At 43.7% G+C, this 27324-nt stretch overlaps 2 protein-coding genes and 1 pseudogene across 2 annotated transcripts; 1 reads left to right on the forward strand and 2 right to left on the reverse strand.

The window, feature by feature from the left end:
• The first annotated feature begins 12520 nt into the window (after positions 1–12520).
• On the forward strand, positions 12521–16517 carry LOC123060019 (DNA damage-binding protein 2). The gene is made up of 11 exons (XM_044482577.1): positions 12521–12900; positions 13286–13376; positions 13794–13921; positions 14039–14161; positions 14274–14362; positions 14443–14563; positions 14762–14853; positions 15183–15312; positions 15394–15642; positions 15755–15951; positions 16036–16517. The coding sequence occupies exons 1-11, from the start codon at positions 12628–12630 to the stop codon at positions 16259–16261; spliced, it is 1719 nt and encodes a 572-aa protein (XP_044338512.1). The 5' UTR covers positions 12521–12627; the 3' UTR covers positions 16262–16517.
• A 237-nt stretch (positions 16518–16754) lies between these two features.
• On the reverse strand, positions 16755–21181 carry LOC123060021 (protein root UVB sensitive 5). Its single transcript, XM_044482578.1, has 15 exons — positions 20998–21181; positions 20863–20913; positions 20555–20697; positions 20168–20268; positions 19862–19920; positions 19495–19541; positions 19348–19426; positions 19173–19245; positions 18990–19079; positions 18663–18722; positions 18453–18566; positions 18236–18296; positions 18019–18143; positions 17343–17438; positions 16755–17268 (listed from the first exon to the last, which is right to left on the reverse strand). The coding sequence occupies exons 1-15, from the start codon at positions 21108–21110 to the stop codon at positions 17029–17031; spliced, it is 1452 nt and encodes a 483-aa protein (XP_044338513.1). The 5' UTR covers positions 21111–21181; the 3' UTR covers positions 16755–17028.
• Positions 21182–25744: 4563 nt separating this feature from the next.
• Positions 25745–27075, reverse strand: LOC123057728 (UDP-glycosyltransferase 88A1-like; annotated as a pseudogene).
• Between the last annotated feature and the right edge of the window lie 249 nt (positions 27076–27324).

Here is a 27324-nt window from a genome sequence, read left to right on the forward strand (position 1 = left end):
ATTTAATGTGAATGCAGTTGTCTCTAATGTATAACCCCAAAACGATAGTGGTAGATCGGTCAGAGACATCATAGATTGCACTATATCCAATAAAGTACGGTTATGACATTCGGACACACCATTATGCTGTGGTGTTCCATGTGGCATGAGTTTGTGAAACTATTCCACATTGTTTTAATTGAAAACCAAACTCGTAACTCAAATATTTGTCTCCGCGATCAGATCGTAAAAACTTTATTTTCTTGTCACGGTGATTTTCTACTTCACTCTGAAATTCTTTGAACTTTTCAAATGTTTCAGACTTATGTTTCATCAAGTAGATATACCCATATCTGCTCAAATCATCTGTGAAGTTCAAAAAATAACGATACTTGTCGTGAGCCTTAACACTCATCGGACCGCATACATCAGTATGTATTATTTCCAATAAGTCAGTTGCTCGCTCCGGAGAACGGAGTCTTAGTCATCTTGCCCATGAGGCATGGTTCGCAAGCATCAAGTGATTCATAATCAAGTGATTCCAAAATCCCATCAGCATGGAGTTTTTTCATGCGCTTTACACCAATATGACCTAAACGGCAGTGCTACAAATAAGTTGCACTATCATTATTAACTTTGCATCTTTTGGTTTCAATATTATGATTATGTGTATCACTACGATCGAGATCCAACGAACTATTTTCATTGGGTGTGTAACCATATAAGGTTTTATTCATGTAAACAGAACAACAATTTATTCTCTTACTTAAATGAATAACCGTATTACAATAAACATGATCAAATCATATTCATGCTTAACGCAAACACCAAATAACACTTATTCAGGTTCAACACTAATCCCGAAAGTATAGGGAGTGTGCGATGATGATCATATCAATCTTGGAACCACTTCCAACACACATCGTCACTTTACCCTTAACTAGTCTCTGTTTATTCTGCAACTCCCGTTTCGAGTTACTAATCTTAGCAACTGAACTAGTATCAAATACTGAGGGGTTGCTATAAACACTAGTAAAGTACACATCAATAACATGTATATCAAATATACTTATGTTCACTTTGCCATCCTTCTTATCTGCCAATCACTTGGGGTAGTTCCGCTTCCAGTGACCAGTCCCTTTGCAGTAGAAACACTTAGTCTCAAGCTTAGGACCAGACTTGGGCTTCTTCACTTGAGCAGCAACTTGCTTGCTGTTCTTCTTGAAGTTCCCCTTCTTCCCTCTGCCCTTTTCTTGAAACTAGTGGTCTTGTCTACCATCAACACTTGATGTTTTTCTCGATTTCTACCTTCGTCAATTTCCGCATTACGAAGAGCTTGGGAATCGTTTCCGTTATCCCTTGCATATCATAGTTCATCACAAAGTTCTACTAACTTGGTGATGGTGACTAGAGAATTCTGTCAATCACTATCTTATCTGGAAGATTAACTCCCACTTGATTCAAGTGATTGTAGTACCCAGACAATCTGAGCACATGCTCACTAGTTGAGCGATTCTCCTCCATCTTTTGGCTATAGAACTTGTTGGAGACTTCATATCTCTCAACTCGGGTATTTGCTTAAAATATTAACTTCAACTCCTGGAACATCTCATATGGTCCATGACGTTCAAAACGTCTTTGAAGTCCCGATTCTAAGCCGTTAAGCATGGTGCACTAAACTATCAAGTAGTCATCATATTGAGCTAGCCAAACGTTCATAACGTCTGCATCTGCTCCTGCAATAGGTCCGTCACCTAGCGGTGCATCAAGGACATAATTCTTCTGTGCAGCAATGAGGATAAACCTCAGATCACGGATCTAATCCGCATCATTGCTACTAACATCTTTCAACACAATTTTCTCTAGGAACATATCAAAATAAATACAGGGAAGCAACAACGTGAGCTATTGATCTACAACATAATTTGCAAAATACTACCAGGACTAAGTTCATGATAAATTTAAGTTCAATTAATCATATTACTTAAGAACTCCCACTTAGATAGACATCCCTCTAATCCTCTAAGTGATCACGTGATCCAAATCAACTAAACCATGTCCGATCATCACGTGAGATGGAGCAGTTTCATTGGTGAACATCACTATGTTGATCATATCTACTATATGATTCACGCTCGACCTTTCGGTCTCCGTGTTCCGAGGCCATATCTGTATATGCTTGGCTCGTCAAGTATAACCTGAGTATTCCGCGTGTGCAACTGTTTTGCACCCGTTGTATTTGAACGTAGAGCCTATCACACCCGATCATCACGTGGTGTCTCAGCACGAAGAACTTTCGCAACGGTGCATACTCAAGGAGAACACTTCTTGATAATTAGTGAGAGATCATCTTAAAATGCTACCCGTCAAACTAAGCAAAAAAAGATGTATAAAAGATAAACATCATATGCAATCAAAATATGTGACATGATATGGCCATCATCATCTTGCTTCTTTGATCTCCATCTCCAAAGTACTGTCATGATCTATATCGTCACCGGCATGACACCATGATCTCCATCATCTTGATCTATATCAATGTGTCGTCACGTGGTCGTCTCGCCAACAATTGCTCTTGCAACTATTGCTATCGCATAGCGATAAAGTAAAGCAATTATTGGATGCTTGCATCTTATGCAATAGAGAGACAACCATAAGGATTTTGCCAGTTGCTGATAACTTCAACAAAACATGATCATCTCATACAGCAACTTATATCTCATCACGTCTTGACCATATCACATCACAACATGCCCTGCAAAAACAAGTTAGACGTCCTCTACTTTGTTGTTGCAAGTTTTACGTGGCTGCTACGGGCTGAGCAAGAACCGTTCTTACCTACGCATCAAAAAACCACAACGATAGTTTGTCAAGTTGGTGCTGTTTTAACCTTCGCAAGGACCGGGCGTAGCCACACTCGGTTCAACTAAAGTTGGAGAAACTGTCACCCTCTAGCCACCTTTGTGCAAAGCACGTCGGGAGAACCGGTCTCGCGTAAGCGTACGTGTAATGTCGGTCCGGGCCGCTTCATCCAACAATACCGCCGAACCAAAGTATGACATCCTGGTAAGCAGTATGACTTATATCGCCCACAACTCACTTGTGTTCTACTCGTGCATATAACATCAATACATAAAACCTAGGCTCTGATACCACTGTTGGGGAACGTAGTAATTTCAAAAAAAATTCCTACGCACTCGCAAGATCATGGTGATGCATAGCAACGAGAGGGGAGAGTGTGATCTACGTACCCTTGTAGACCGATAGCGGAAGCGTTTGGTTGATGTAGTCGTACGTCTTCACGGCCCGACCGATCAAGCACCGAAACTACGGCACCTCCGAGTTTTAGCACACGTTCAGCTCGATGATGATCCCCGGACTCCGATCCAGCAAAGTGTCGCGGAAGAGTTCCGTCAGCACGACGGCGTGGTGACGATCTTGATGTACTACTGTTGCAGGGCTTCGCCTAAGCACCGCTATAATATTATCGAGGACTATGGTGGCTGGGGGCACCGCACACGGCTAAGAATAAGATCACGTGGATCAACTTGTGTTAATGGGGTGCCCCTTGCCTCAGTATATAAAGGATGGAGGAGGAGGAGGCCGGCCAAGGCTAGGTGCGGCCAGGATGTGGAGTCCTACTAGGACTCCAAGTCCTAGTAGGAGTCCACCAAGAGGGGAGGAAGGGAGAAGGAAGTGGAGGAGAAGGAGAGGTGGCCGGCCCCCTTTTCCCTAGTCCAATTCGGACTAGTGGGGAGGGGGGTGCAGCAGCCCCTTGGCCCTTTCTCCTCTTCCCACTAAAGCCCATCAAGGCCCATTGCTTCTCCCGTAACTACCTGGTACTCCGAAAAATACCCGAATCACTCGGAACCTTTCCGATGTCCGAATATAATCGTTCAATATATCAATCTTTATGTCTCGACCATTTCGAGACTCCTCGTCATGTCCCCGATCTCATCCGGGACTTCGAACTCCTTCGGTACATCAAAACTCATAAACTCATAATATAACTGTCATCGAAACCTTAAGCATGCGGACCCTACGGGTTCGAGAACATGTAGACATGACCGAGACACGTCTCCGGTCAATAACCAATAACGGGACCTGGATGCCCATATTGGCTCCTACATATTCTACGAAGATCTTTATCGGTCAGACCGCATAACAACATACGTTGTTCCCTTTGTCATCGGTATGTTACTTGCCCGAGATTCGATCGTCGGTATCTCAATACCTAGTTCAATCTCGTTACCGGCAAGTCTCTTTACTCGTTCCGTAATACATCATCTCGCAACTAACTCATTAGTTGCAATGCTTGCAAGGCTTATGTGATGTGCATTACCGAGAGGGCCCAGAGATACCTCTCCGACAATCGGAGTGACAAATCCTAATCTCGAAATACGCCAACCCAACATGTACCTTTGGAGACACCTGTAGAGCTCCTTTATAATCACCCAGTTACGTTGTGACGTTTGGTAGCACACAAAGTGTTTCCTCCGGCAAACGGGAGTTGCATAATCTCATAGTCATAGGAACATGTATAAGTCATGAAGAAAGCAATAGCAACATACTAAACGATCGGGTGCTAAGCTAATGGAATGGGTCATGTCAATCACATCATTCTCCTAATGATGTGATCCCGTTAATCAAATAACAACTCTTTTATTTATGGTTAGGAAACATAACCATCTTCGATTAACGAGCTAGTCAAGTAGAGGCATACTAGTGACACTTTGTTTGTCTATGTATTCACACAAGTATTATGTTTCCGGTTAATACTATTCTAGCATGAATAATAAACATTTATCATGATATAAGGAAATAAATAATAACTTTATTATTGCCTCTAGGGCATATTTCCTTCACCTATGTGGCATGAAAACAACTCCGCCTGCACGACGGCATCCGGGCGCACCGAGCCACAGCCCGCACGTCCGGTGTGTGGCACAATCGCCCACACGTGGACACCATCCCACTACTAGGGAAAAGGCTAGCAGCAGCGCAGGTTTTAGGCCTATCAGCAGCGCGGGTGCCCGCGCTACCAATAAGGCGCTACAGCTAACTCTTAGTAGTAGCGCTGCCTGTACCCGCGCTACCACTATTGACTATAGCAGCAGCGTTTTTCAAGAATGCGCTGCTATTATTTAGCTGTAGCGATTTCCCGGTCCCGCGCTACTGTTATATTTTTCACCATTTCCCCATTCCAGCTTCGATAAACTGCAATTTCCAGATACTAGGTACTACTAGATATCAATTTCATAAAGCATTATAGGTACTAGGTAGTACTCCCTCGGTTCGAAATTACTCGTCGTGGTTTTAGTTCAAATTTGAACTCAAACCACGACGAGTAATTTGGAACCGAGGGAGTACTACATAACACTTTCATATATACTCAACATGCATCCTCAAGCGGTACAAGGTGACATCGACGACAATCATCATATGTAGTTCTACATGATATCGACGACGATCATCATATGTAGTTCTAGATGATATAGCCACACACATATGTAGTTCTAGATGATATCGACGACGATCATCATCCTCAAGCCTGGGCGGTGGGTGTTCCTGATAGTAATTAGGATGGTCTGTCCAACACGAAGATTCTTGCCAAAGAGGAATCTCTTCCACCCAACCAAGTTCAAGTGTGTGCGACCATCTGTGTCCATGCGGTAAGTAAATATGGTGACGGAGCATAGTCCAACTGAGCCTTCTTCATCAGGCTCGATACCACAACTCACAGATAGGTTCTTTGGCAATCTCTGAATAAGAAAAACATATCAATTAATAAATAGCCTCACACATACTCTTGCAAATATATTTCTACTAAGTCTAGATTTCTACACTATCAAAAGACACAGTACTACGCATTTGTACTAATTAATCATGAATTCTACTAATAAGAATATATGGATTATCTACACTATTAATAATTCCTTGGATTCTACACTAATAAGCATGTGATCAGACTCTACACTAAATTAAAGTATACCATCGACTAGATTCCACAAAGCATATCATTGGACTCTACACTAAGCATATCATTGGATTCACTAAGCATATAATCGGATAATTTGCATTTGTAAGTATAACAATAAAGCATGTATATATATCATCAAATTACTACATGCAGTACGTATAACATACCATTTCATGCCGATCGACCATGGTACTTGTCAGGCGGGTCACGAATGGCACCCCGACAAAGTCATCACGTGGCGGAATTATGTCCCATAGGTTGAACACCTCCTCCTCGCTCAGCCTCGTTCTTTGAGCTATGATGGCTTCATGAAGTGGGTTCTCATCATCTTCATTGAGTGGGTCCTCATTATCTTCATCATCTTCGTCATCTTCATCATCTTCCACCGGGTTGATATAAATGACAACCAACTTGGGTCTTTCTTCTCTGAAGGAGAATCTGATCAACTCACCACCAGTAAGACGCATGCGAGCGAGGAAACGGGCCCATCCATCTCCTCCAATCTGCGACATATTGCGTCCTTTCTCGACCTCCATAGTGTACGGCCCCCCAGGAGCCTCAAATGTCACAGTGTCTCATGTCAGCTTGTTGAATTTCAACCTCACATTGCATGGGACGATCTGTGTAAGAAAAAGCAAAATGACACAATGCAGTAATGCCAACACTAAAAATAAAATAGTTGTTACATTTCATCTAATACCGCCGCATGACGAAAACTCGGATGGAAGTAGATGCCGAACAGCTTGCCAGTTGCAAGGCTGCTGGCGCACCTTGACTTGCACAGTCGATATAGTGGTGCTGGTGGTGGCACCATTTTCCTAAAGCAATATGAGCAAAGGATTAACGATTCACTTCACAGGAAACAAGTGGCAAATTTAACTAAATTGGCACCTACATTTTGCCAAAAAATAACTTATTACAAAAAACTAAATCGAGCATACTAAATCAACTAAATCCACTAGCATACTAAATCCACTAGCATACTAAATCAACTAAATCAAAATGTTCTAAATCAACTAGCCTACTAAATCAACTAAATCAACTAGCCTACTAAATAAACTAAATCAAAATATTCTAAATCAACTAAATCAAAATGTTACATATGAAAGCCTACTAAATCAAAATGTATCAGGGAGGAGGGACAAGGAGGGGCGACTCGAGAAGGGAGAAGATAGTAGGATGGAGGAGGAAGGCGGAGCGAGGAGGGGCCGGCCGGCGGCGAGTGGAGGGAGGACGGATCGAGGAGGAAGGCGGAGCGAGGAGGGGGCGGCCAGCGGTGAGCGGAGGACGGAGGAGGAGGCCGGTACCGAGTCCAGCGAGGAGGATGAGGCGACAGCGGCGCAGATCGGGGGAGGGGCGACGTGCGGGGGAGGACCGGCGGCGCGGGGGTGAGGAGGATCGAGACCGTGAGTGTGTGTGAGTGTGATCTGTGGATGAGGCTAGTGAGGGGGGAAGATGGAATTGCATAGCAGTAGCGCGCTACAGGTAAACGCGCTACTGCTAAACGACCTATCAGTAGCGCCTTTCGGCCTGAACACGCTACTACTATGTGTCGGTATGTAAAAATAGACATAGACATAAAAAATACATTGATAATCAATGGTCTTTTGTGTACAATCTGATTTGTCAATACGAATCCTCGCCGGTTGGTTTAAGAACTGGCGAGGACTCCTATTGCGGCCACAGATCCTACACATAGAGTTCAATGAAGACCAAGTGCTTGTGAAAGTTGTAGAAGAAACATATTTAAGGTGGGTAAAACTCTCTTCACGGAGCGAGGTGGGACTAAATTTTTGTAGTTAATTTAGCAGTAACGATTATTGCCTGAATGCGCTACTGCTACGTTACGTAGCAGTAGCGCTGTTTATTTTAACGCGCTGCTGCTATAACTGGCCTCGCGGCGGCGCCGTAGGAATTTTAGCAGTAGCGCTTCTTGTAGTGCACGCGCTACTGATAAACATGTTTCAGCAGCGAGTTTTTACGGCCCGCGCTGCTGCTACTTAACAGCAGCGCCTGATTTTAAAGCGCGCTGCTGGTACGATTCTGTGTATAGGCAGTAGTGTCCTCGTACCATGGACACCATCCTCGCGGGGCTCTCCGCCCCAGCTGGCCTCTAGACGCCCCCAGTCTACTGCATTGGGCCGCTAGTCAAGTCAGAGGAGGTGGGCGTGAAGCGTGGAGACGAGTGCCTCGCATGGTTGGACACGCAACCCAAGACCAGTGTGGTGTTCCTCTACTTTGGCAGCCTCGGCCGGTTCAGTGCCAAACAAACAAGGGAAGTGGCAACCGGGCTGGAGGCTAGTGGACAAAGGTTCCTCTGGGTCGTGCGGAGCCCGCCAAGCGATGACACGACTACAGAGCCGGACTTGGATGTGCTGCTTCCGAAGGGTTTCCTGGACCGGACAAAGGGCAGGGGCCTCATTGTGAAGTCATGGGCACCACACAGTGGCGTAGCCAGCCCAATAAATCAGGATGGTCCATCAATAGAAATATTTACATAAGTTTATTTATTTTCAAAGAAATATTTTTTTACTACACTATATACAAGCTATGGGGAAATTCCAGGGTGGTCCATGGACCACCCTGGCCACCCCCTAGCTACGCCACTGGCACCACAAGGTGACGTTCTAGCACATCATGCTGTGGGAAGTTTTGTGACACACTGCGGGTGGAACTCGGTGCTCGAGTCTACTATGGCAGGTGTGCCTATGCTGGCCTGGCCATTGTACGCGGAGCAAAAGATGAATGCGGTGTTCCTCGAGAAAGAGATGGAGTTGGCTGTTGTGATGGAAGGGTAAGACAAGGAGGTGGTGGAGGCAAAGGAGATTGCCAAAAAGGTCAGGTGGATGATGGATTCGGAGGGCGGGAGGGTGCTCCGAGAGCGGACTCTAGCGGTGATGCCGCAGGCGAATGAGGCTCTACTCGAGGGTGGAGAATCAGAGGCGACCATGATGGGCTTTGTGGATGCGTGGATTAAAGCTTGACATGTGCACCGTCATTTATAAATGATCATGGAAATAAGTAGTGAGCATTGAGTCTTAAAAGTGTGATTTTTGTTCCTTCCTCTATGTAACATGTACTATCAACACACAATAGAGAAATTTCTATACATACCATCCAAACTTTACCGTGTACTTATATGACGTCTCGAAAAATGTATCCAGAAAAGAGAACTCGTTTTATTCGCGCAAAAAAAAACGATTTTTTTACCCAAAAGCTAAGGAAGACCGGTAGAAAACTGAAACGTCGGAAAAACCCAGAGAAAAAACCGTTTAAAAAGCCGAAAAACACGTGCAGAAAAATTAAAAAATAAAATCCGAAGGAAGCGCCCAGAGCACGACACGTGGCGAATGGCTGAGAACGCGCCAAATGACGCTGATCGTTGCGAGGCTCCCAAAGGAGCACTCGTTAATTAGTTGCTCTTGTCAATACATCAGAAGCGGGGCTGGGTGTGGCAACGTGGTTTTGGGCTGGACAAACAACACGAGACAACGTTGACAAAGGAAGCGAGCGTAGTTGACAACGTGAGGACCACAAACAGAGGGGTGATGTCATGTTAGACCCTTCTTGTTTTGCTAATTTACCGAAACACTAAAGATCTCATGTTAGATTTTTGTCTCTGGGCGTGAACGCATTGGTTGTCGTCCGATTCGTAGCACAAATCTTGAAGCATGGATAGGAGCCACGTCATCATATGAAAAGACTTCACATTGTTTTCAATTTCTTCATGTATGTATGAATGATTATGTGTGTATGACATGCATGTGGTAACAACCATCAAGCCAAGGAATTTTTTTGTGATATGTGTATTGCGTTGTGTGGTTTCTTTTTCAGGAAAATGTACATAAGTGTCAATGTTTTGATGAAATGTTGATTCACCAATTTTCTGGCACCCAATTTGATTCACTTTTAGTGAAAGTCATGCTGAGTTTTTTAATAAGTTTTTAATATATTACTCCAGTTATGTATATTTTTAACTCATCTAACAATTTAACATTCTAATGGTTTAACAATATGAACACGACAAATGGACCAAATGTGCCCTAGGTATGGCGACAACCGGGCATGAAGGCGCGCCAAGGTGGTTCAACAATAGGGTAGGTGGCTAGAACATGTGTTGGTCCAATATTAATTTGAGAAAATCTTGACATTTGTTCTAGCACAGCCACCCAATGCCTTGAGCTTGCTTAGACACTGCGGCATGAGTAATGCTACATCAACGGGGAGTTCTTCTATGGGTTTAACGGACTATCAACTATGGACCAATAAGATTTAAGATTGGGAGAGGATGGGGCCCATCCCATCCCAAAATCAGGAGGGGTTAGTTAGAAGGAGATTTTGTAAAAGTCCCGTAAGGGTCCCTGCATCTAGGGTTATCATGTTGGCCGCGCAACACGACCGCTTGATGCACCTAGGTCGTCCCTTAACCGACATTGGCAGGAACTCAAGCTATGGTAGAGGGAGATGTCGAAGAAATTGTTGTCGCCAAACTGGTTCAGGGAGACCAAGTCAGCGGATGTGATATTTGGCTGGCATCTCTCATGCATGCAAACAAGTCGTCACATTCGCATGTCCGGCATTAGTCATTGCCTTTGCGGTCGAATGAGCCGCCTACAGGAACATCTTTATCAAGTTATCGTAAATGCAAACACTTCATATTATTATTATTTTTTGAAGGAAAAATTTCCCATCTATTTATCACATGTCATGACAGTACAAAGAACATAAAAAATAATAAAAATTATATCCAGATTCGTAGACCACCTAGCGACGACACCCACCGGAGCGAGCCGAAGGAGCGCTGCCGTCATTGCCCCTGCCTCGCCAAAGCCGGAAAAACTTGTTGTAATAGACATTTGGAAAGACGCCGTACTAAGGCCCCACATGACCAGTGCACTAAAACATCAATTGTCACTGCGTAGATCGGAAGGATCCAACTTATAGACACACGAAGAAAGAATGGATCCACGGACATCCATCATAGACCAATACCGACTGAAGCCCACAGGATTTGTCGGAGGCACACCTTCACACGCCCTACGATGATGCTAGACGCACCACTGGAACAGGGGCAAGGCGGGGAGGTCTTTACTCTATCTTCAGGGAGCTGCCGCCACCATGCCTTTCTAAGCATGCCAGAAACCCTAATCGACCTTGAAAAAGCACCTACAATGAAGTAGGAATCCTCTCACTAGCAAGGCCCGAGGTCCACCACTCGCTCCATGGACCTAAGGCCACTGGAGACGAAGCAAACCGATGGCGGCACCGACGGGAGGTCGAGAAACCCTAACTGCGCGTGTACTCACATGAGGAGGCAAAAAGGGTACTTTATACATATGTCAACATAAGTTTAGGTGATATAACTTTTTTCAGGGTATATTTGGTTTATGCCCCCTTTGGTCCTAGCTAATGTTGGCAAGAACTAGCTTGTGAATTTTCTGTCAAGGAATCCTTCATGCTCACTTGCAATCATTTTTTCACAAGAAACCAAACAAAGACCAAAAATATGATAGACAACCATTTTTTTTAGAAGGGCTATCATGGGACACTAAGCAAACACAACTTTTGCCACCTTTTATATTCAACTAGGACAATGCCCGTGCATTGCAACAGGATATAAAAATTATACTCTCTCCATCCCGAATTACTTGTCGCTCGTGGTTGGTGCTTTATATATAAAGCGGGGCGTAAAGCCTTTTTCGGTAGCACTAAAATAGTGCTAGATACATCCATTTGAACGACAAGTAATTTGAGATGGAAGGGGTAGTACGTTAACTTGTGATTTACCTACCCATATTAATGCAATTGTGTAAATATGTTTATCAAATCCTACTGTGATTTACATTAATATTGTGATGAGAAGTTTGATAATAAATTAAAGTGAAATTGGTTCAGAAGATTAGTAAATTAAGGTGATTGATTATCATACGAGAAAGGTTGGATGAAGGGGAGGTAGTAAAGATAAAGATAGAGATGCCTCCATCTCTTCTAAGGTTTTAGTCAACTTTTTTCTTTTACCTATTTTAGTTTTATTTTCTATTTTGTATTTGTCGCAATTGATTTTTTTTGTTATTTGTTGCCGTGGTACTTTGCTTTGGATTAATAATCTTTTTTTTGCAACCACACTTCTTTTTAGGAAAAAAATTTCAACAAAACTTTATTTGCAAGGCACCCCTTTGCCCAGGTTTATTAGCCCCCTTCATATACTGTGTCGTACTCTGGCCCTAAATTTAATTAATTAAATACTAGATACATTCTTCTGAATAAAAATTAAATTAATTTAAGTAATTTCGGACTAAGGCAGTATATGTATAAAAAGAATACAATTCAGAATTTCTTTCGAATACAAATTCAATGATATGAATTTTATGACGTATGACTTATATTTTGCTAGTTAAATCTATAATTAAAATTTTGATAAAATATATAAGTGAGATTTATAAACCTGTACAGAGGAAATATAAGCAATTTTTTATTGAGAAAGCCAGCCAAGGTGTGCCCTAGATCACTGCCTTGCACAAGCCCAACCGGCGCGAGCCCAACCGACCCCAAGCACCCAACCGCTTTGGTTCCCCGCCGTCCCACACCACACACCTTCCTCCCTTCCCCTCGCTCTTCCCGCTTCCCCAGGCCCCCCTCTGCCGCCTCGCCGACACACGGGGCCCACAATGGCCGCCCCCGCCCGCGCCCGCTTCGTCCACAACCGCAGCCGCCGCCGCGCGGCCGACGAGTCCTCCGACGAGCAGCAGGACGCCTCCTCCTCGTCCTCCTCTGACGACGACGGCGGCGACGAGGAAGAGGAGGAGATGGAGGTCGAGGGTTCCGAAGAGGAGGAGGAAGAGGCGGTCGCCGACGAGCCAGCGGCCAGGAAGTCCCCCGCAGCAGCGGGGAGGGGCGGCAGGAAGGGACCGATTACCATCAGCCTCAAGAAAGTCTGCAAGGTAGTTTCCGGCCGGCCGCCGCCGCCGGGGTTTCCCCTGTTTTCTCGGAGCATCTTGCTCCCGATTTTGCCACGCGCTGTCCACGATTTCCCGTAAAGAATGTGTATTTCCGAGATTTCGGGCTGAAGTTCCGTGCCGCAGTCGCTTAGCCTCCGCGGATGTTTTGGGAGTTCAGTTCAGAGCAGAGGCGGTTGCTTCCCCTTGCGTTTGCTGTGGAAATGGCTGCTTCATTCTGCATTTATCAGGACTAATTTAGGATGTGCCCACTTGAGCATCGTTTCAAGCTTCTTTGTTGGGAAATTTTTTATCCTTGATGGTGTCTGAACTTTTGAGTGTTCTTTTACTGTAGTAATTTTGATGTGTGCTCTGTTATGTCTGGTTGCAGGTGTGCAAGAAGACAGGGCATGAGGCAGGGTTCAAGGGCGCGGTGTACATCGATTGCCCCATGAAGCCTTGCTTCCTATGCAAGATGCCAGGTCCTGATATCCGTAACTACGCTTGCTTGCTTGTTTGTTTGTTCGTTTGTGCTCTGGGAAGTAGACACTAGCAGTATATATCCCAGTGAGAAGAGGACAGCTCAGGAACTCTGTTTTATGAATTAGTACTTCCTTGTGTGCATACTCACTGGAGTTTAGACTTTAGACTAACTGCTTGTTCCAGATAGTTCTGAAAAAAAGTCTGCGTTTCTATTGAGATAAGATGGATAAAAATAGTTCAGTATTGATGAACCTCCACATACCATTTTCTCATGTATCTGCAGACATGAATCTCTGATTGCTGTTTCCTTTTGAGTGTTTAATAGTAACTTATGCATTTGGCATTTACTACTCGAAAGCTTGGCATGGATGGAGACTTTCAGGGTCACTGATGGTTTCGCCGTTTGCACTTTGCAGGCCATACGACCTTGACTTGCCCACACAGGGTAGCAATGGAGCATGGTGTTATCCCAGCCCCTAGAAGGAACACAAACACTTCACTGGATTATGTCTTCCAGAGTCAAGTCAAAGGCAAGATCTCCATGGTGCGTGAGTTGATGACCACTGTCCTTTTTCCGCATCATTATCAGTTGCAGCACTAAATATCACTGCTTTCTCTAGTACAAATTATGTTTAAAATAAATTCCTCTCCCTAATTTTAGGTTAAGCCTCGGTTTCTGGTACCTAATCAATTGGAGTGTGACAACATAAAGTTTCACCAAAGACGTGTGACCTGCCTGGAATTTCATCCAACTAAGAACAATGTGCTTTTATCAGGAGACAAGGTATTACGGTCCTACCACCTGGCTGTGTTGTCCACTTAGTTCCTTGTAAGTATGGTCACATTGCAGGTATTTTTAGGTGACTAAAAATTTCCCCTTTCTTTTTCTTCTACAGAAAGGGCTACTAGGCATTTGGGATTATGTTAAGTTGCATGAGAAGATCACTTATGATTCTGTGCACTCCTGCATTCTGAACAGTATGAAGTAAGAGCATTAGCTTGATGGCTATTATCAGTTCTGTTCTCCAAGGGTGAAATGTGGCAATTTGATATGATCTTATTCAGGTTCGACACCGCCAATGATGGAGTGCTATACACAGCTTCGTCTGATGGGACTATCAGCAGCACAGACTTAGACACTGGAATTGGCTCGCCCTTGTTAAATCTTAACCCAGATGGTTGGAGTGTAAGTTTTCCCCATTGCTTTCTGATCAAGCTTATACAGATTGCTGCGCTAAAATGGATTTTGTACACATTGCATTTTGATATTATCTTTATACATCTTGTGCTGTGTTAGGTGAACATTTCTTTGCATAGTTCTGAATTTTTTTTTGGCATCCACTTTGGACTTGATTTAATCACCCCTGTTTGTTGCTTTTAACAGGGTCCAAGCACTTGGCGCATGATATATGGGATGGACTTAAACACCGAGAAAGGTCTTCTTTTGGTGGCGGATAGTTTTGGGTTTCTTTACTTGTGAGTAAATGAGTATCCCCAGGAGCTTTTTCATACCTTCTCTGAAATTAATAGCTTACATGCAGTATATGCAGCTTCTTTTGAAACTGTTGACTTGGATGTGAATATGGCTTATTCCATGCATTTTCTTGGGAACTCAATTCCAAATGAAGTTATCAGTGATGAGTTTCTATTTTTATTTGAGTTCAAGATATAGACGTATACTGCCATATGTGATTCAGAGATATGACTGTACATTGTCATATGTGACATATACCATATACGCCTTTGCCGTATCAGAGTATCTTGCATGTTAGCTATATGTATGTTTTACACCTTAATTCTTGCAGATTGGATAGACGGTCGAAGGAAAGAATTGGGCAACCAGTTCTTATACATAAAAAAGGTAGCAAGGTAACTGGCCTTCATTGCAACCCTGCACAACCTGAAGTTCTTCTGAGCAGCGGGAATGACCACTTTGTGAGTGTGCTCTGCTATGCATACATACAAATCCCTTTCTTTACCCGATATCTAATAATTCACATCACTCTATGATTGTAGGCCCGTATTTGGGATACAAGGAAACTTGATCCCAAGTCCGCTCTTGCCAGCCTTGCTCATGGACGGGTTGTTAATTCAGGATATTTTTCTCCACGAAGTGGGAATAAGATCATGACAACATGTCAGGACAATCGAATTCGTGTTTGGGATTATATTTTTGGTAACCTGGAATCCCCAAGTAGAGAAATTGTTCACAGCCATGATTTCAATCGTCATTTGACTCCCTTCAAAGCAGAGTGGGATCCAAAGGTTCAGTTCTAGCTATGAATTGTTTCCCTTTTTTTTCCTTCCATTTTGTTTTTGTTGCCAAGTTGCAAAAAGCAACATGCCAACTTTGATATGAAATGTTATTGTTCTGCAGGATTACTCAGAAACAGTTGCAGTTATTGGTCGTTACATAAGTGAAAACTACAATGGGGTTGCTCTACATCCCATTGATTTCATAGACACCAGCACTGGGAAACTTCTGGCCGAGGTGATGGACCCCGACATAACCACTATCAGCCCAGTGAACAAGCTACATCCTCAAGATGATATCCTAGCCACAGGAAGCTCAAGGTAGACCATTCGATCTGTATTTACCCAGCATCATATCTACCAATGCTAGATCTTCTTCACCCTTACGAGGTTCTGTCCATGCAGGTCCATTTTCATTTGGAAACCAAAGAATGACATCGATCCAACGGAAGAGAGGACCAGCCAGAAGGTCAAGGAATATGTATACGGGTCAGGTTCACGGAAGAAACCAGATGGCAAGAACGACAACAGTAGTGGTGACGACTCGGATGGTGGTGGTGGAAAGAGCAAGAAGGCGAAGAAGACTCGCTTCACTCATACGGCAAAGGGAAAGGGCAAATCCAAAGCTTGATGATATAGATGTAGTTAGTGCAGCAGCTATTTTGGCAGAAAGAACCTATTGACAGCCGCTGCTGGAGCTCATTTTGGGTACCATCTCCCGTCTTAGTCCTAGCTTAACACGCTGAAGCCCTGTGGTAGTATACCACGATCATCTTAAGCAACAAACAGAGTTAGTTTTGTGTTGCTTTTGAATCCTGATGTGCTGAAGCCTTGTGGTACTATGGCAGTATGCCACAGCCATCTTAAGCAACAAACATTTAGAATTAGGTATGTGTTGCTTTTGCATCCTGGTGTGCTTTAGGGGTTAAAATATGTGTATATATGCCTCCTTATATCTGCTTCTACTCAGTTGCTTGAATGCAGTTTCGAACACAAGTTACTGACCATTTGCCATATGTGTTTCAGTGTTTGTTGTCTGCTTCTTGTCCATGAAGTTAAGCAATTAATATGCACAAATGGTATGTCTAAGCAAAGTAACTAACTATAGCAACTGGACAACAGTGTGCCATCATGTGAATGCCTGAGATTATGTCACTGGGTCAGAAATCCACCAATATGCCACTATACTGACTGCTGAGTGATGCTAGATTAACCGTGAATTTCTGTTTTTGACAGTACAAAACATTGAGCCACATGCCAAACAATGTTTCTTTCATTGTAGACTGTTACTAGCTCACTAAGCATCTACCATCAGAGGCTTTGAGCTTCAGTTTGTTGTTCGGTTGGAACTGATTTGGTTAGCATTGGTCAAACCCCAAAAATGATCCATCTGTCATCTCACACCTCCTGGTCAAGGTGTTCCAACACCAAGACAGGTTCTTTTGGCACCTTCAAGAAGATTTGGCTTTGATCCCAGCCAGCTTCCTCCATCTGTTTGATGAAGTTTGCAAACCCATCCTCCAATGCAGCGAGGCTCTCTTCTAGCCAGGCGAAAACGTCGTCCTCCTTCAGTCGATTTTGGTGAAGCCAGTGGGCTTGCCATAGGCTCCTTAGGACCGACATGCTCGTTGCCGCCTCCTGAAAACAAGCATGCATTTGTTGATACATGATGCATAATTATTTCCATACACCGATGTTTAGCAGTACTTTACCTTGAATGTAACCAGGTATGTTGCCTCTTCTGACCCAAGCTGCTCAACACAGAGGATGTACTTCTCATTCTTGTATAGCTTCAGCAGCATATTCACCTGTTTTGGGAGTTCAGAACACGCATGAGCAAGTGGTACCAAAAGCCATATGTGGAGTTATGAAATTGGTTGCAAGTACCACTCGGAAACTGCAAGGCAACCACCAGCAAATGGCTCTGGTGATTTCAACTCTACCAGACTATGATACAGCTGGTTTATGCTCACACTGACTAATTTTGCATTGTCTTTGATGCAAGATATTTTACTTCACGACACTATTGTGAAATGACTGCATTAATGGGGAGAAGTTCGCAGCTTGGCGTGGTAGGCAAATTTACAAGATTCTGGCTGTGAGTTCCACTTGATGTTGCATTTTTACGTTTAAAACTGGGTGCAAATCGATGCCAGTGCCTCATTGGAAATTAGGTGTTGGACAAGTCCTTAAACAATTGTTACGACTATACATATCGCTATGTAGATATTTAACAAAGCAAACTCCCTTTTGTCCCTTCAGTTCTACTAGTTACCAAGGAAGCTCAACTACAAAAAACATTGTAATGATGAAGTCAAGAAACAACTTCCCAGTTTTGCATTCCGAAAACTCATACCATAAAAGAAAAAAATTGCTAAAGATACAAACCATGTCCATGTGAGTGGATTCCTCTCCACCGAGCATCCTCTCCATGGGCACACCAAAAGAAATTCGGGGTTGCAAGAATCTCTCCCATGTTAAAATATTCTCTTCCTCATTGCAAGCAACATAGCCTAGAACAGAAGGATAAAACAAGTATCAACAATTTTTCCAAAAGCAACCAAGAAAAAAAAAACGCAAAATCAAGAAGTGAAGAACATGTCACCAGGAACTGTATGATTTGCAACATGTGACCTCACAAGAATCCGAGCACGTTTTAGGTTAACCTACCAATAGACATGAAGAGGGTATAAAGGCAATGAATTAAAAACCAGTACACTAATATTATATACTTGTGTATATGGGTGAAAATACATGGTCTAAAAGTGCAAACATGGAGCTTTATTAAATTGAGCAAACATAATTTAAGTCCAGCACCTTACTGTGCGGAACTTGAGAACTACTAGGGACTGGTAGCGAAACCAAAGATGCAGAAGACGAACACCCAGCCATGTCAGAGTAAGAGTTAAGTATGAAGACTGTATACCTGGCGTGTCCTGGAATGAAATACAAACAGTGAGGAAAGTTCAAGGTTGTTATACTTGAAGGAGGTTGGTTATTACAAATAAAGAGAACTTAATAAATAGTATTACCAGAATAAGTACACCTATAGAAAGGCCTACCAGCTGAGCTCCTACTTCCCATACTTCCTCCTGAAAAAAACATAACATTTGCTTGGTGAAAATTTTGCAAAATTATTCAGCAAGATCTTTTAGTAATGAACCAAAAAACATGATTGGTGCATAATGGAAGAAGTTTTAAGTCCATTTGATCATGAAACTCCAAAGAAACTCTTGGATACTCATAATAATTTTTTTTCCTATACAACTAGTACCATTTTTCTGCGGTTTCACAGAATTGACTGAACAATAGGACACTGAACTGACTATTAGAGAGAAGAGTACTGAAATAGCTAGTACCTTCGCAGCAATCTCCCCTAGATTTCCAGATTTTGCGAAGTGATTTTGGATAACACGATTGGAAGGATCTCTAAATCCTCTTCCTACAGCCTGCTTAAGAAGTCCAGAGTCAAATCATTTTCTAAGGGAGCTCTCTACAAAGTTCGAGTCAGGCTTTAGTCACATGTGCTGCTTTCAATATACCTTTGCAAGATTCCCCAATGATGCAAGTGGGAGGAAGTAGCCAGGATAGAGAGGAGTGGTGAGATCAAAGATGCTGCCATATTGCACAGATAAATAGATGATATTAAGCGGGTTTTGCTTCTTCACTTGATTTTATACATTTGCTGTTATAATTTAACAGAGTTAGTGCATGAACCTTCCAGCACTCCCAATGAAATCAGCATACATCCGCCACTTCTTTGGGTCATCATCAAAAAGTGTTCCAAATCGTCCACCTAAAACAAGTCATTCATTGATATTCCAGGACAAAATATTCTGAATAAATAGTCAGGCATAATCATACCAATAAGAAGACGCCCAAAAGCTCCGATGCCATCTTTTGATACCCATCTACAGAAGAGGATTTACATCAGCAAATACAAAGTAGGTGAGTTAACCACGAGCATAAAATGAGCTGATCCACTTGCATTCATGTTTCTTGTTGACTGTTAGCATGTTGGTATGTGCCCTCTGGTATGTTGAATTGTTGATACATTATTTGGTTAAGACATGAGTTGTGTATACAAATATAATAATAGTGATCAAATCAGGATGAAACATAACTAAGCTAAAACTTATACGAAGATTCTTTGTCTTCCAAAGAACATAAATTAATACTAAAGTTCCGGGTTTCTTAATAGCCTATAAAACATAACAAAGATGGTAATGACCTGATAGCAGCGGCAGCAGCAGCTGCTGAAGTTCCTGTGAAGGACCCAACACCTACAGCCTGTGCCAATCTATGATCAGCTAATCATCAGTTTTGACATAATAATTGAAGATCATGACTTGGAAGTCTTTTCAGACTACGATTGTTTGAGAGCACGTGGCAAAATCTTGAAGCCATTTCGGAGCTATCAAATAATGCAATCCATATGATCATATACCACATCACGTAAGATGTATCAGCCCATCTTTTCAGTCACTACAACATTGTTTACTTCTGCAAACATCTTGATTAATAGATTATGGGATACCTTCAGAAGACTTGATGTAACCAACGTGTGACAGATCCATCCTGTCACGTTTGTGGGGAATTGCAATAGCATGTACTGCAGGTAATCATCCGAGACAGATTCTGAAATATAAACGAGGGACAGCAGAGAGTTATAGGTTTGAGAATTGGTATATAGTTTCAGACATTGTGTCAGTCTGCAACTTTGCAAATTGCAATAATGACCTCTTATGCAGCATACTGAGAGAACTAGCAAAACAATTTGTTTGCTGCATTATGATTAGAAAACACCTCAATCACTGCATTTCCTAGATTGTAAACCTGAACCTCCACAGTTCATACTCCATGACAAAGAGCAAAAGTAATGCATAGATGCATAACCAAACCACAGAGGGATACCAGCATTCACCTGGAAAACCTGCTGGAAGCACAAAATCACTAACAGCCCGGGGAATCGAAGAATTCGCCTTTTCATCTTCGACAGTGTTCATCGAAGATTCATCATGCTTCTCCCAGTGAACTTGCAGCTTAGAGTCGCCGTCCAACATATACCTGTTCGCCACATCAATCAGACGATGAGAAACTCGTCGCAAATACAGACATGATAACTCTTCAAATTCAGTCAGGCGTATCAGCAAACAAATTCAGTCAGGCGTATCAGCAAACAAATTCAGTCAGGCGTATCAGCAAACACATGGATTTCAGAAGAGAAGAGACCTCTTGGCGGCGCCGTCGCGGTACCTCTCCACGAGCAAAGGTCTGGCCTTTCTGCAGGAGCCAGACACGTTTCCATCAAAATGAGAAATTGCGGCAGGAATTCAAGAAAGGGAGCGGTGAAATCGAGGGTCGAACTCGGAGTCGCCGGCGCCGCTGCTGGAGGCCGGCGGAGACGCCAGGCGCGAGCGTGGCCGGGGCCGTCGCCATGGGGGAGCTCCGCCCTGGAAGCGGCCGCCGACGGAGAGCATGCTCCGGTGCCGTGGACTGAGCTGACCGGTGGGTAGGTGGAAACCGTGGAAGGATAGGCAGCGCAGCTTACAGTCCACTGGTTTGTTTCTAGTAGTAGTATCAGTTATTTTCCCTTTAAAAAACGGAAATGTTACTTGGCGAACGTTCGCTCGGACGGAATTCCCAGCGAAAGCACCAAGGACAACAATGTTTTGTCCCCTGGCAAAATTTTGCCATTGGCAATTTTTCTTTGCCATATATTCCACATTGAAGTATGATTTTTTGTTTTTGCTTTTGTTGACTCAAAACTTGTGTTTTTCTCTATATGCTAATGTGTGTATTATAGGGTCTTGCCTCATGGGCAATTTCTTGTATAATGCCCATTACAAAACTCTTCATAGAATATTTGTCCCCTCCACATTTTGCCATGTCAAACTAGTTGCCATGGTTTCTTTTAATTTGACATATTTTTCGAAAAGAACCAAATTTCCTAAAAAAAACTATATGTTCACATGACAAAGCTATCATGGCACTTCTATTTGTTAGACCATGGCATTTTCATTAATTAGACCATGGTAGTTTAGTGTAGGTAGCATGGCATTCTAAGTTTTTTTAGACTATGGCATTTTTATTATTAAAACGATGGCATTTTATTATTTTAGACCATGGCATTTTTCTCAGTTAGATCATAGATTTTTTTTTTTAGACCATGGAATTTTTATTTAATCAGACCATGGTAGTCTTAGTGTAGGTAACATCACATTTTTATTTATTTATTCTATGTTATTTTTTATTATTAAAATGATGACATTTTTATTTCTTTAGACCATGAAAGTTCTGAAGAGCATGACATTTTACTACTAATAGGGTAGTTATATTATTTGGATCATATCATTTTCACCATTGTGATCAAGGCAGAAAATATTGTAGCATGGCAATTTTTTTCTTTGGATCATGGCATTTTTATTTTTATGCCATGGATTTTTATTCTCTTCTGATCATGGGCAATTCCTTTTTGCTCTATAGCATTTTCAGTTTTTGAATCATTCTCATCGTAAAATTTGATATGTACATGGAAATTTATTTTTAATAGCATGGTATTTTTGTTGGGGAACGTAGTAATTCAAAAAAAATTCTACGATCACGCAAAATCTATCTAGGAGAAGCATAGCAACGAGCGGGGAGAGTGTGTCCACATACCCTCGTAGACCGAAAGCGTAAGCGTTTAGTAACGCGGTTGATGTAGTCGAACGTCTTCACGACCCAAAGCGTACGGCACCTCCGTGTTCAGCACACGTTCAGCACGATGACGTCCCTCGAGCTCTTGATCCAGTTGAGGGCGAGGGAGAGTTTCGTCAGCACGACGGCGTGGCAACGATGATGATGAAGTTACCGGCGCAGGGCTTCGCCTAAGCACTACGACGATATGACTGAGGTGTGTAACTGTGGAGGGGGGCACCGCACATGGCTAAGAGAAACTTTTGTGTACCTTTGGGGTGCCCCCCTCCCATGTATATAAAGGAGGGGGGAAGAGGAGGCCAACCCTAGAGGGGGCGCGCCAAAGGGGGGAGTCCTACTTCGACTCTCGGTCCAAGTAGGATTCGGCCCCCCTTTCCTATTCCGACTAGGAGAAGGAGGGAAGGGAGAAGAGGGGAGAAGGAAAGGGGGGGGGCAACCCTAGTCCAATTTGATTTGGGCTTGGGGGCGCGCGCCTCCATCTGGCCGCTGCCTCCTCTCTCCACCAGGGCCCATGAAGGCCCATTAACTCCGCGAGGGGTTCCGGTAACTTCCCGGTACTCCGAAAAAATGCCCGAACATCCCAGAACCATTCCGATGTCCAAATGCAACCTTTCAATATATCAATTTTTATGTCTTGACCACTTCGAGACTCCTCGTCATGTCCGTGATCTCATCTGGGACTCCGAACAAACTTCGGTTCATCAAATCACATAACTCATAATACAAATTGTCATCGAACGTTAAACGTGCGGACCCTACGGGTTCGAGAACTATGTAGACATGACCGAGACACATCTCTGATCAATAACCAATAGTGGAACCTGGATGCTCATATTGGTTCCTACATATTCTACGAAGATCTTTATCGGTCAAACCGCATAACAACATACATTGTTCCCTTTGTCATCGGTCTATTACTTGCCCGAGATTCGATCGTCGGTGTCATCATACCTAGTTCAATCTCGTTACCGGCAAGTCTCTTTACTCGTTCCGTAATGAATCATCCCGCAACTAACTCATTAGTCACATTGCTTGCAAGGCTTATAGTGATGTGCATTACCGAGAGGGCCCAGAGATACCTCTCCGATACACGGAGTGACAAATCCTAATCTTGATCTATGCCAACCCAACAAACACCTTCGGAGACACCTGTAGACCATCTTTATAATCACCCAGTTACGTTGTGACGTTTGATAACACACAAGGTGTTCCTCCGGTATTCGGGAGTTGCATAATCTCATAGTCAGAGGAACATGTATAAGTCATGAAGAAAGCAATAGCAATAAAACTAAACGGTCATTATTCTAAGCTAACGGACGGGTCTTGTCCATCACATCATTCTCTAATGATGTGACCCCGTTCATCAAATGACAACACATGTCTATGGCTAGGAAACTTGACCATTTTTGATTAACGAGCTAGTCAAGTAGAGGCATACTAGGGACACTATGTTTGTTTATGTATTCACACATGTACTAAGTTTCCGGTTAATACAATTCTAGCATGAATAATAAACATTTATCATGATATAAGGAAATATAAATAACAACTTTATTATTGCCTCTAGGGCATATTTTCTTCAATTTTTATTATTAATAGCATGTCAAATTTATTAGTTGGATCATGGCATTTTGATTATTGAGATCATAACAAAGAAAATGCAGAAGCATAGCAATTTTAATATTTGGATCATGGCATTTGTATTTTTATGTCAAGGAATTTTTATTATATTTTGATAATGGAAAATTCTTTTTTTGATCTTTAACATTTTCAGTTTTTGAATCATTTCTCACATGGAATTTATATACGCTTTTTAAAGCTCAAATCTTCCATGTATGATTTTATATTTTGATGGCACTTTTTCCCTTTTTGTGGGCTAGCTGTGTGTTATATATGAAATCCAAGATATTTGGCTTTGCAGTTTTTTTTTTATTTTTTGTTCGTTTGAGGGTGTACAATACCTGATCATTGAACGTGACTGCATTTTTATTCTGCACTCAAATGAGTTCCAAAATAACAGTTCTAAAATTTGCAGTGCATCCTAACAAAATGGCCTTTTCTTTCTGGCCCTACCTGATGGTTCAGGCACAGAGATGATGTATGGGGGGGGGGGGGGGGGGTTGTCCTCCAGCGAATGATTAAGTTCGTTGGATCATTTCTCCTGGGTTGAGCGAATCCTTCGTCGGGACCACTTCCCCTAGCGTTCGTCAGCTCCCTTCCTTAGGCCTAATTTGGTTGCAAGGAGAAAGCATCCCAGGGATCTAATCCTTCACAGGGGGGTTTCCATGGCCATTGGAGATCCTCTCCTCCCACCACGGGGAGATCACCACGTCAATTTGGATGACAGGGAGAGGGAGGAGATCATGTCCAAAAAACCGCTAGGCGTAGTGCTCGGGGTAATCACCGGAGGAGGTCGCTAAGTGTGCCTTGCACCGTTACCTCTCGTGCGCCAGTCGTGGATTTTCTCCACGGCCTCTCTAGCCGTGGATCTCTCACTCAAGGAAAGGATGAGAATTGGGGAAGAATATCCCCATCGAGCGAGCGACCAAATGCCCGGGTGGTTTTCCATGGGCCGATTTGCCCATTGGGCTCTACGCCTCGATTTAGCACGCACCTAGAAGATTTTCTCAACTTTCATGTGCAAAAAATTCAGATTTGTTTTCGAATTTTTGCTATTTTTCCAAATATATTATTCAACACGGTGAAACTTAAGGAATACAAAGATGCCACTAAAATCAACAACGGGGTAAAAACGCACCACATCGGTTTCTAGACCGTCAATGCTCTCCATTCTTCGACCTCTGGCCAATCTGAGAAGAATCCGATTGGGTTTTGGATCTTCAACATGATCAAATATTGATAGTGGTAAGCAACTGATACAAAATTTTATTTGCGTTTGCTATTAATCAGTCATCTGGGAAATTTTAGAACGTTCAGTCAATTCCCACATGTGAGATCAAGGCTCGACACGGTGTCCTCGATGTGGCTTTGCCTGAACCACGCAGGAGAACGGAACATCAAGTGTGGCAACGGCATCGCCGACAGGGGCGTGGAAGCAGATTGACTGGTGCGGGTAGGGGACTTTTACTTCTGATCGCCTCTCAGATTGGCCATGGTCGAGTTTGAAATGCACCACATCTATTAGTTTACCTTCATTGTTATCCATTTTCTCACCCCCTAGACTCACGGGGTAAGATAGTCAATACGAGAAGAATCTGATAGGGTTCTGGATCTGTGAATTTTTTAGACAAAATATCAGCATATGGGAAGCTTGGAGTGGCATGTATGGAAATTTCTCCATTATGTGTAGGCAGTACATGTTACAGAAATGAAGAAACTAAAATCACACCTGAAAGTGAAATATATAACACTCACTCCTTATTTCCACAAACAATTATAAATGATGTTGCACATGTCAAGCATGAATCCACGCATCCACAAGCCCCGTCAATGTCGCCACTGATTCTCCATCCTCGAGGAGAGCTTCTTTCGCCTGCCGCATCACCGCTAGAGTCCGATCTCGGAGCACCTTCCCGCCTTTTGAATCCATCATCCACTTGACCTTCTTGGCAACCTCCTTAGCCTCCACCACCTCCTTGTCATACCCTTTCATCGGGACGGCCAACTCCATCTCTTCCTCGAGAAATACAGCGTTCATCCTCTGCTCCGCGTATAACGGCCACGCCACCATAGGCACGCCAACCATAATAGACTCGAGCACCGAGTTCCACCCATAGTGTGTCACGAAACAACCCACGGCTTGATGTGCTAGCACGTCACCTTGTGGAGCCCAAGACTTCACGACAAGGCCCTTGCCATTGGTTCGTTCTAGGAAACCTTTTGGAAGCAGCACATCCAAGTCCGGCTCTGTCGTCGTGTCATCGCTTGGCGGGCTCCGCACAACCCAGAGGAACCTCTGTCCACTAGCCTCCAGCCCAGTGGCCATTTCTATGGTTTGTCTAGCGCTGAATCGGCCAAGGCTGCCAAAGCACAAGAACACCACACTGGCACTGGGGGTGTCGAGAGGCCGGGTGGGGTGGAGAGCCCGGTGAGGATGGTGTCCATGGCACGAGGCTCCAGCGAGCGGAAGGTGTTGACGATGATGCCCTGTGACCGGAACAGGTTGAGGTTGACGTTTAGAAATGCATTGTAGGACGCGCCGTCACGGTCCATGAGCGGCTGGATGGTGTGGGTCGCCCGGAAGGAGGTGATCCCCGGGACGTGCACGATTTCCTCGCCCATTTCCCGGAAGCTCCTCGTGCTTTTACCATGCAGAACCGGGAGGTGCATGATGAAAGCCAGGATCTGGGCGCCGGAGGTGTTGAAGAAGTAGACGGGTATGCCAAGTTCCGCGGCCACGTCCACAGCGGCACTGCAGAAGAAGTCCACCACGAGGACGTCTGGGGAGGCGCCGGTGAGAAAGTCACGTAGGTGCGGGTTGGAGTGGCGGGCGATAGCTAAGGCCGGTATCATGGAGTGGTCAGACTCCAGGAGCTTGACCTGTGGTAGACGGTGGAAAGAGATGGAGGGGTTGGCCGCGGAGACGCCGGCCAGGAAGGGCCCCGTAGCGCCGGTGTCGTACACCGGGTCCATGAGGACGATGGTGACGGCTAGCCCACGGGCGACGAAGAGCTTGGCGAGCTCGACCATGGAGACCAGGTGGCCAATGAGCGGGGAGGAGTAGAGCATCACCCGCGGCTTCCGGGGACTGATCATCATGGTGGTGTTGGCTTTGGTGCCGTCCATGTTGGCGACAAGAACGTGGCTTGTGGAGTGTAGGTTTGTGTTTGAAATGTCACAGGAGAGTAAGGATGGCAAGTGATCGATGAAGGTGAAGAAGACGAACTGGACATTTATACAGGCGCGACATGGATCGCAACCGTGTTGCTCAGGTCAGGTGGAGACCGTGTTTGAACTTGCATGCATCCGACACTCTAATGGGCACCGAACCTTCTCAGGTTCTACGTACTCTAGAACTTCAAGGTGGCAGACAGA

The sequence above is a fragment of the Triticum aestivum genome, chromosome 3A (assembly GCF_018294505.1).
Source record: "Triticum aestivum cultivar Chinese Spring chromosome 3A, IWGSC CS RefSeq v2.1, whole genome shotgun sequence".
In the NCBI taxonomy this organism is placed as follows: domain Eukaryota; kingdom Viridiplantae; phylum Streptophyta; class Magnoliopsida; order Poales; family Poaceae; genus Triticum; species Triticum aestivum.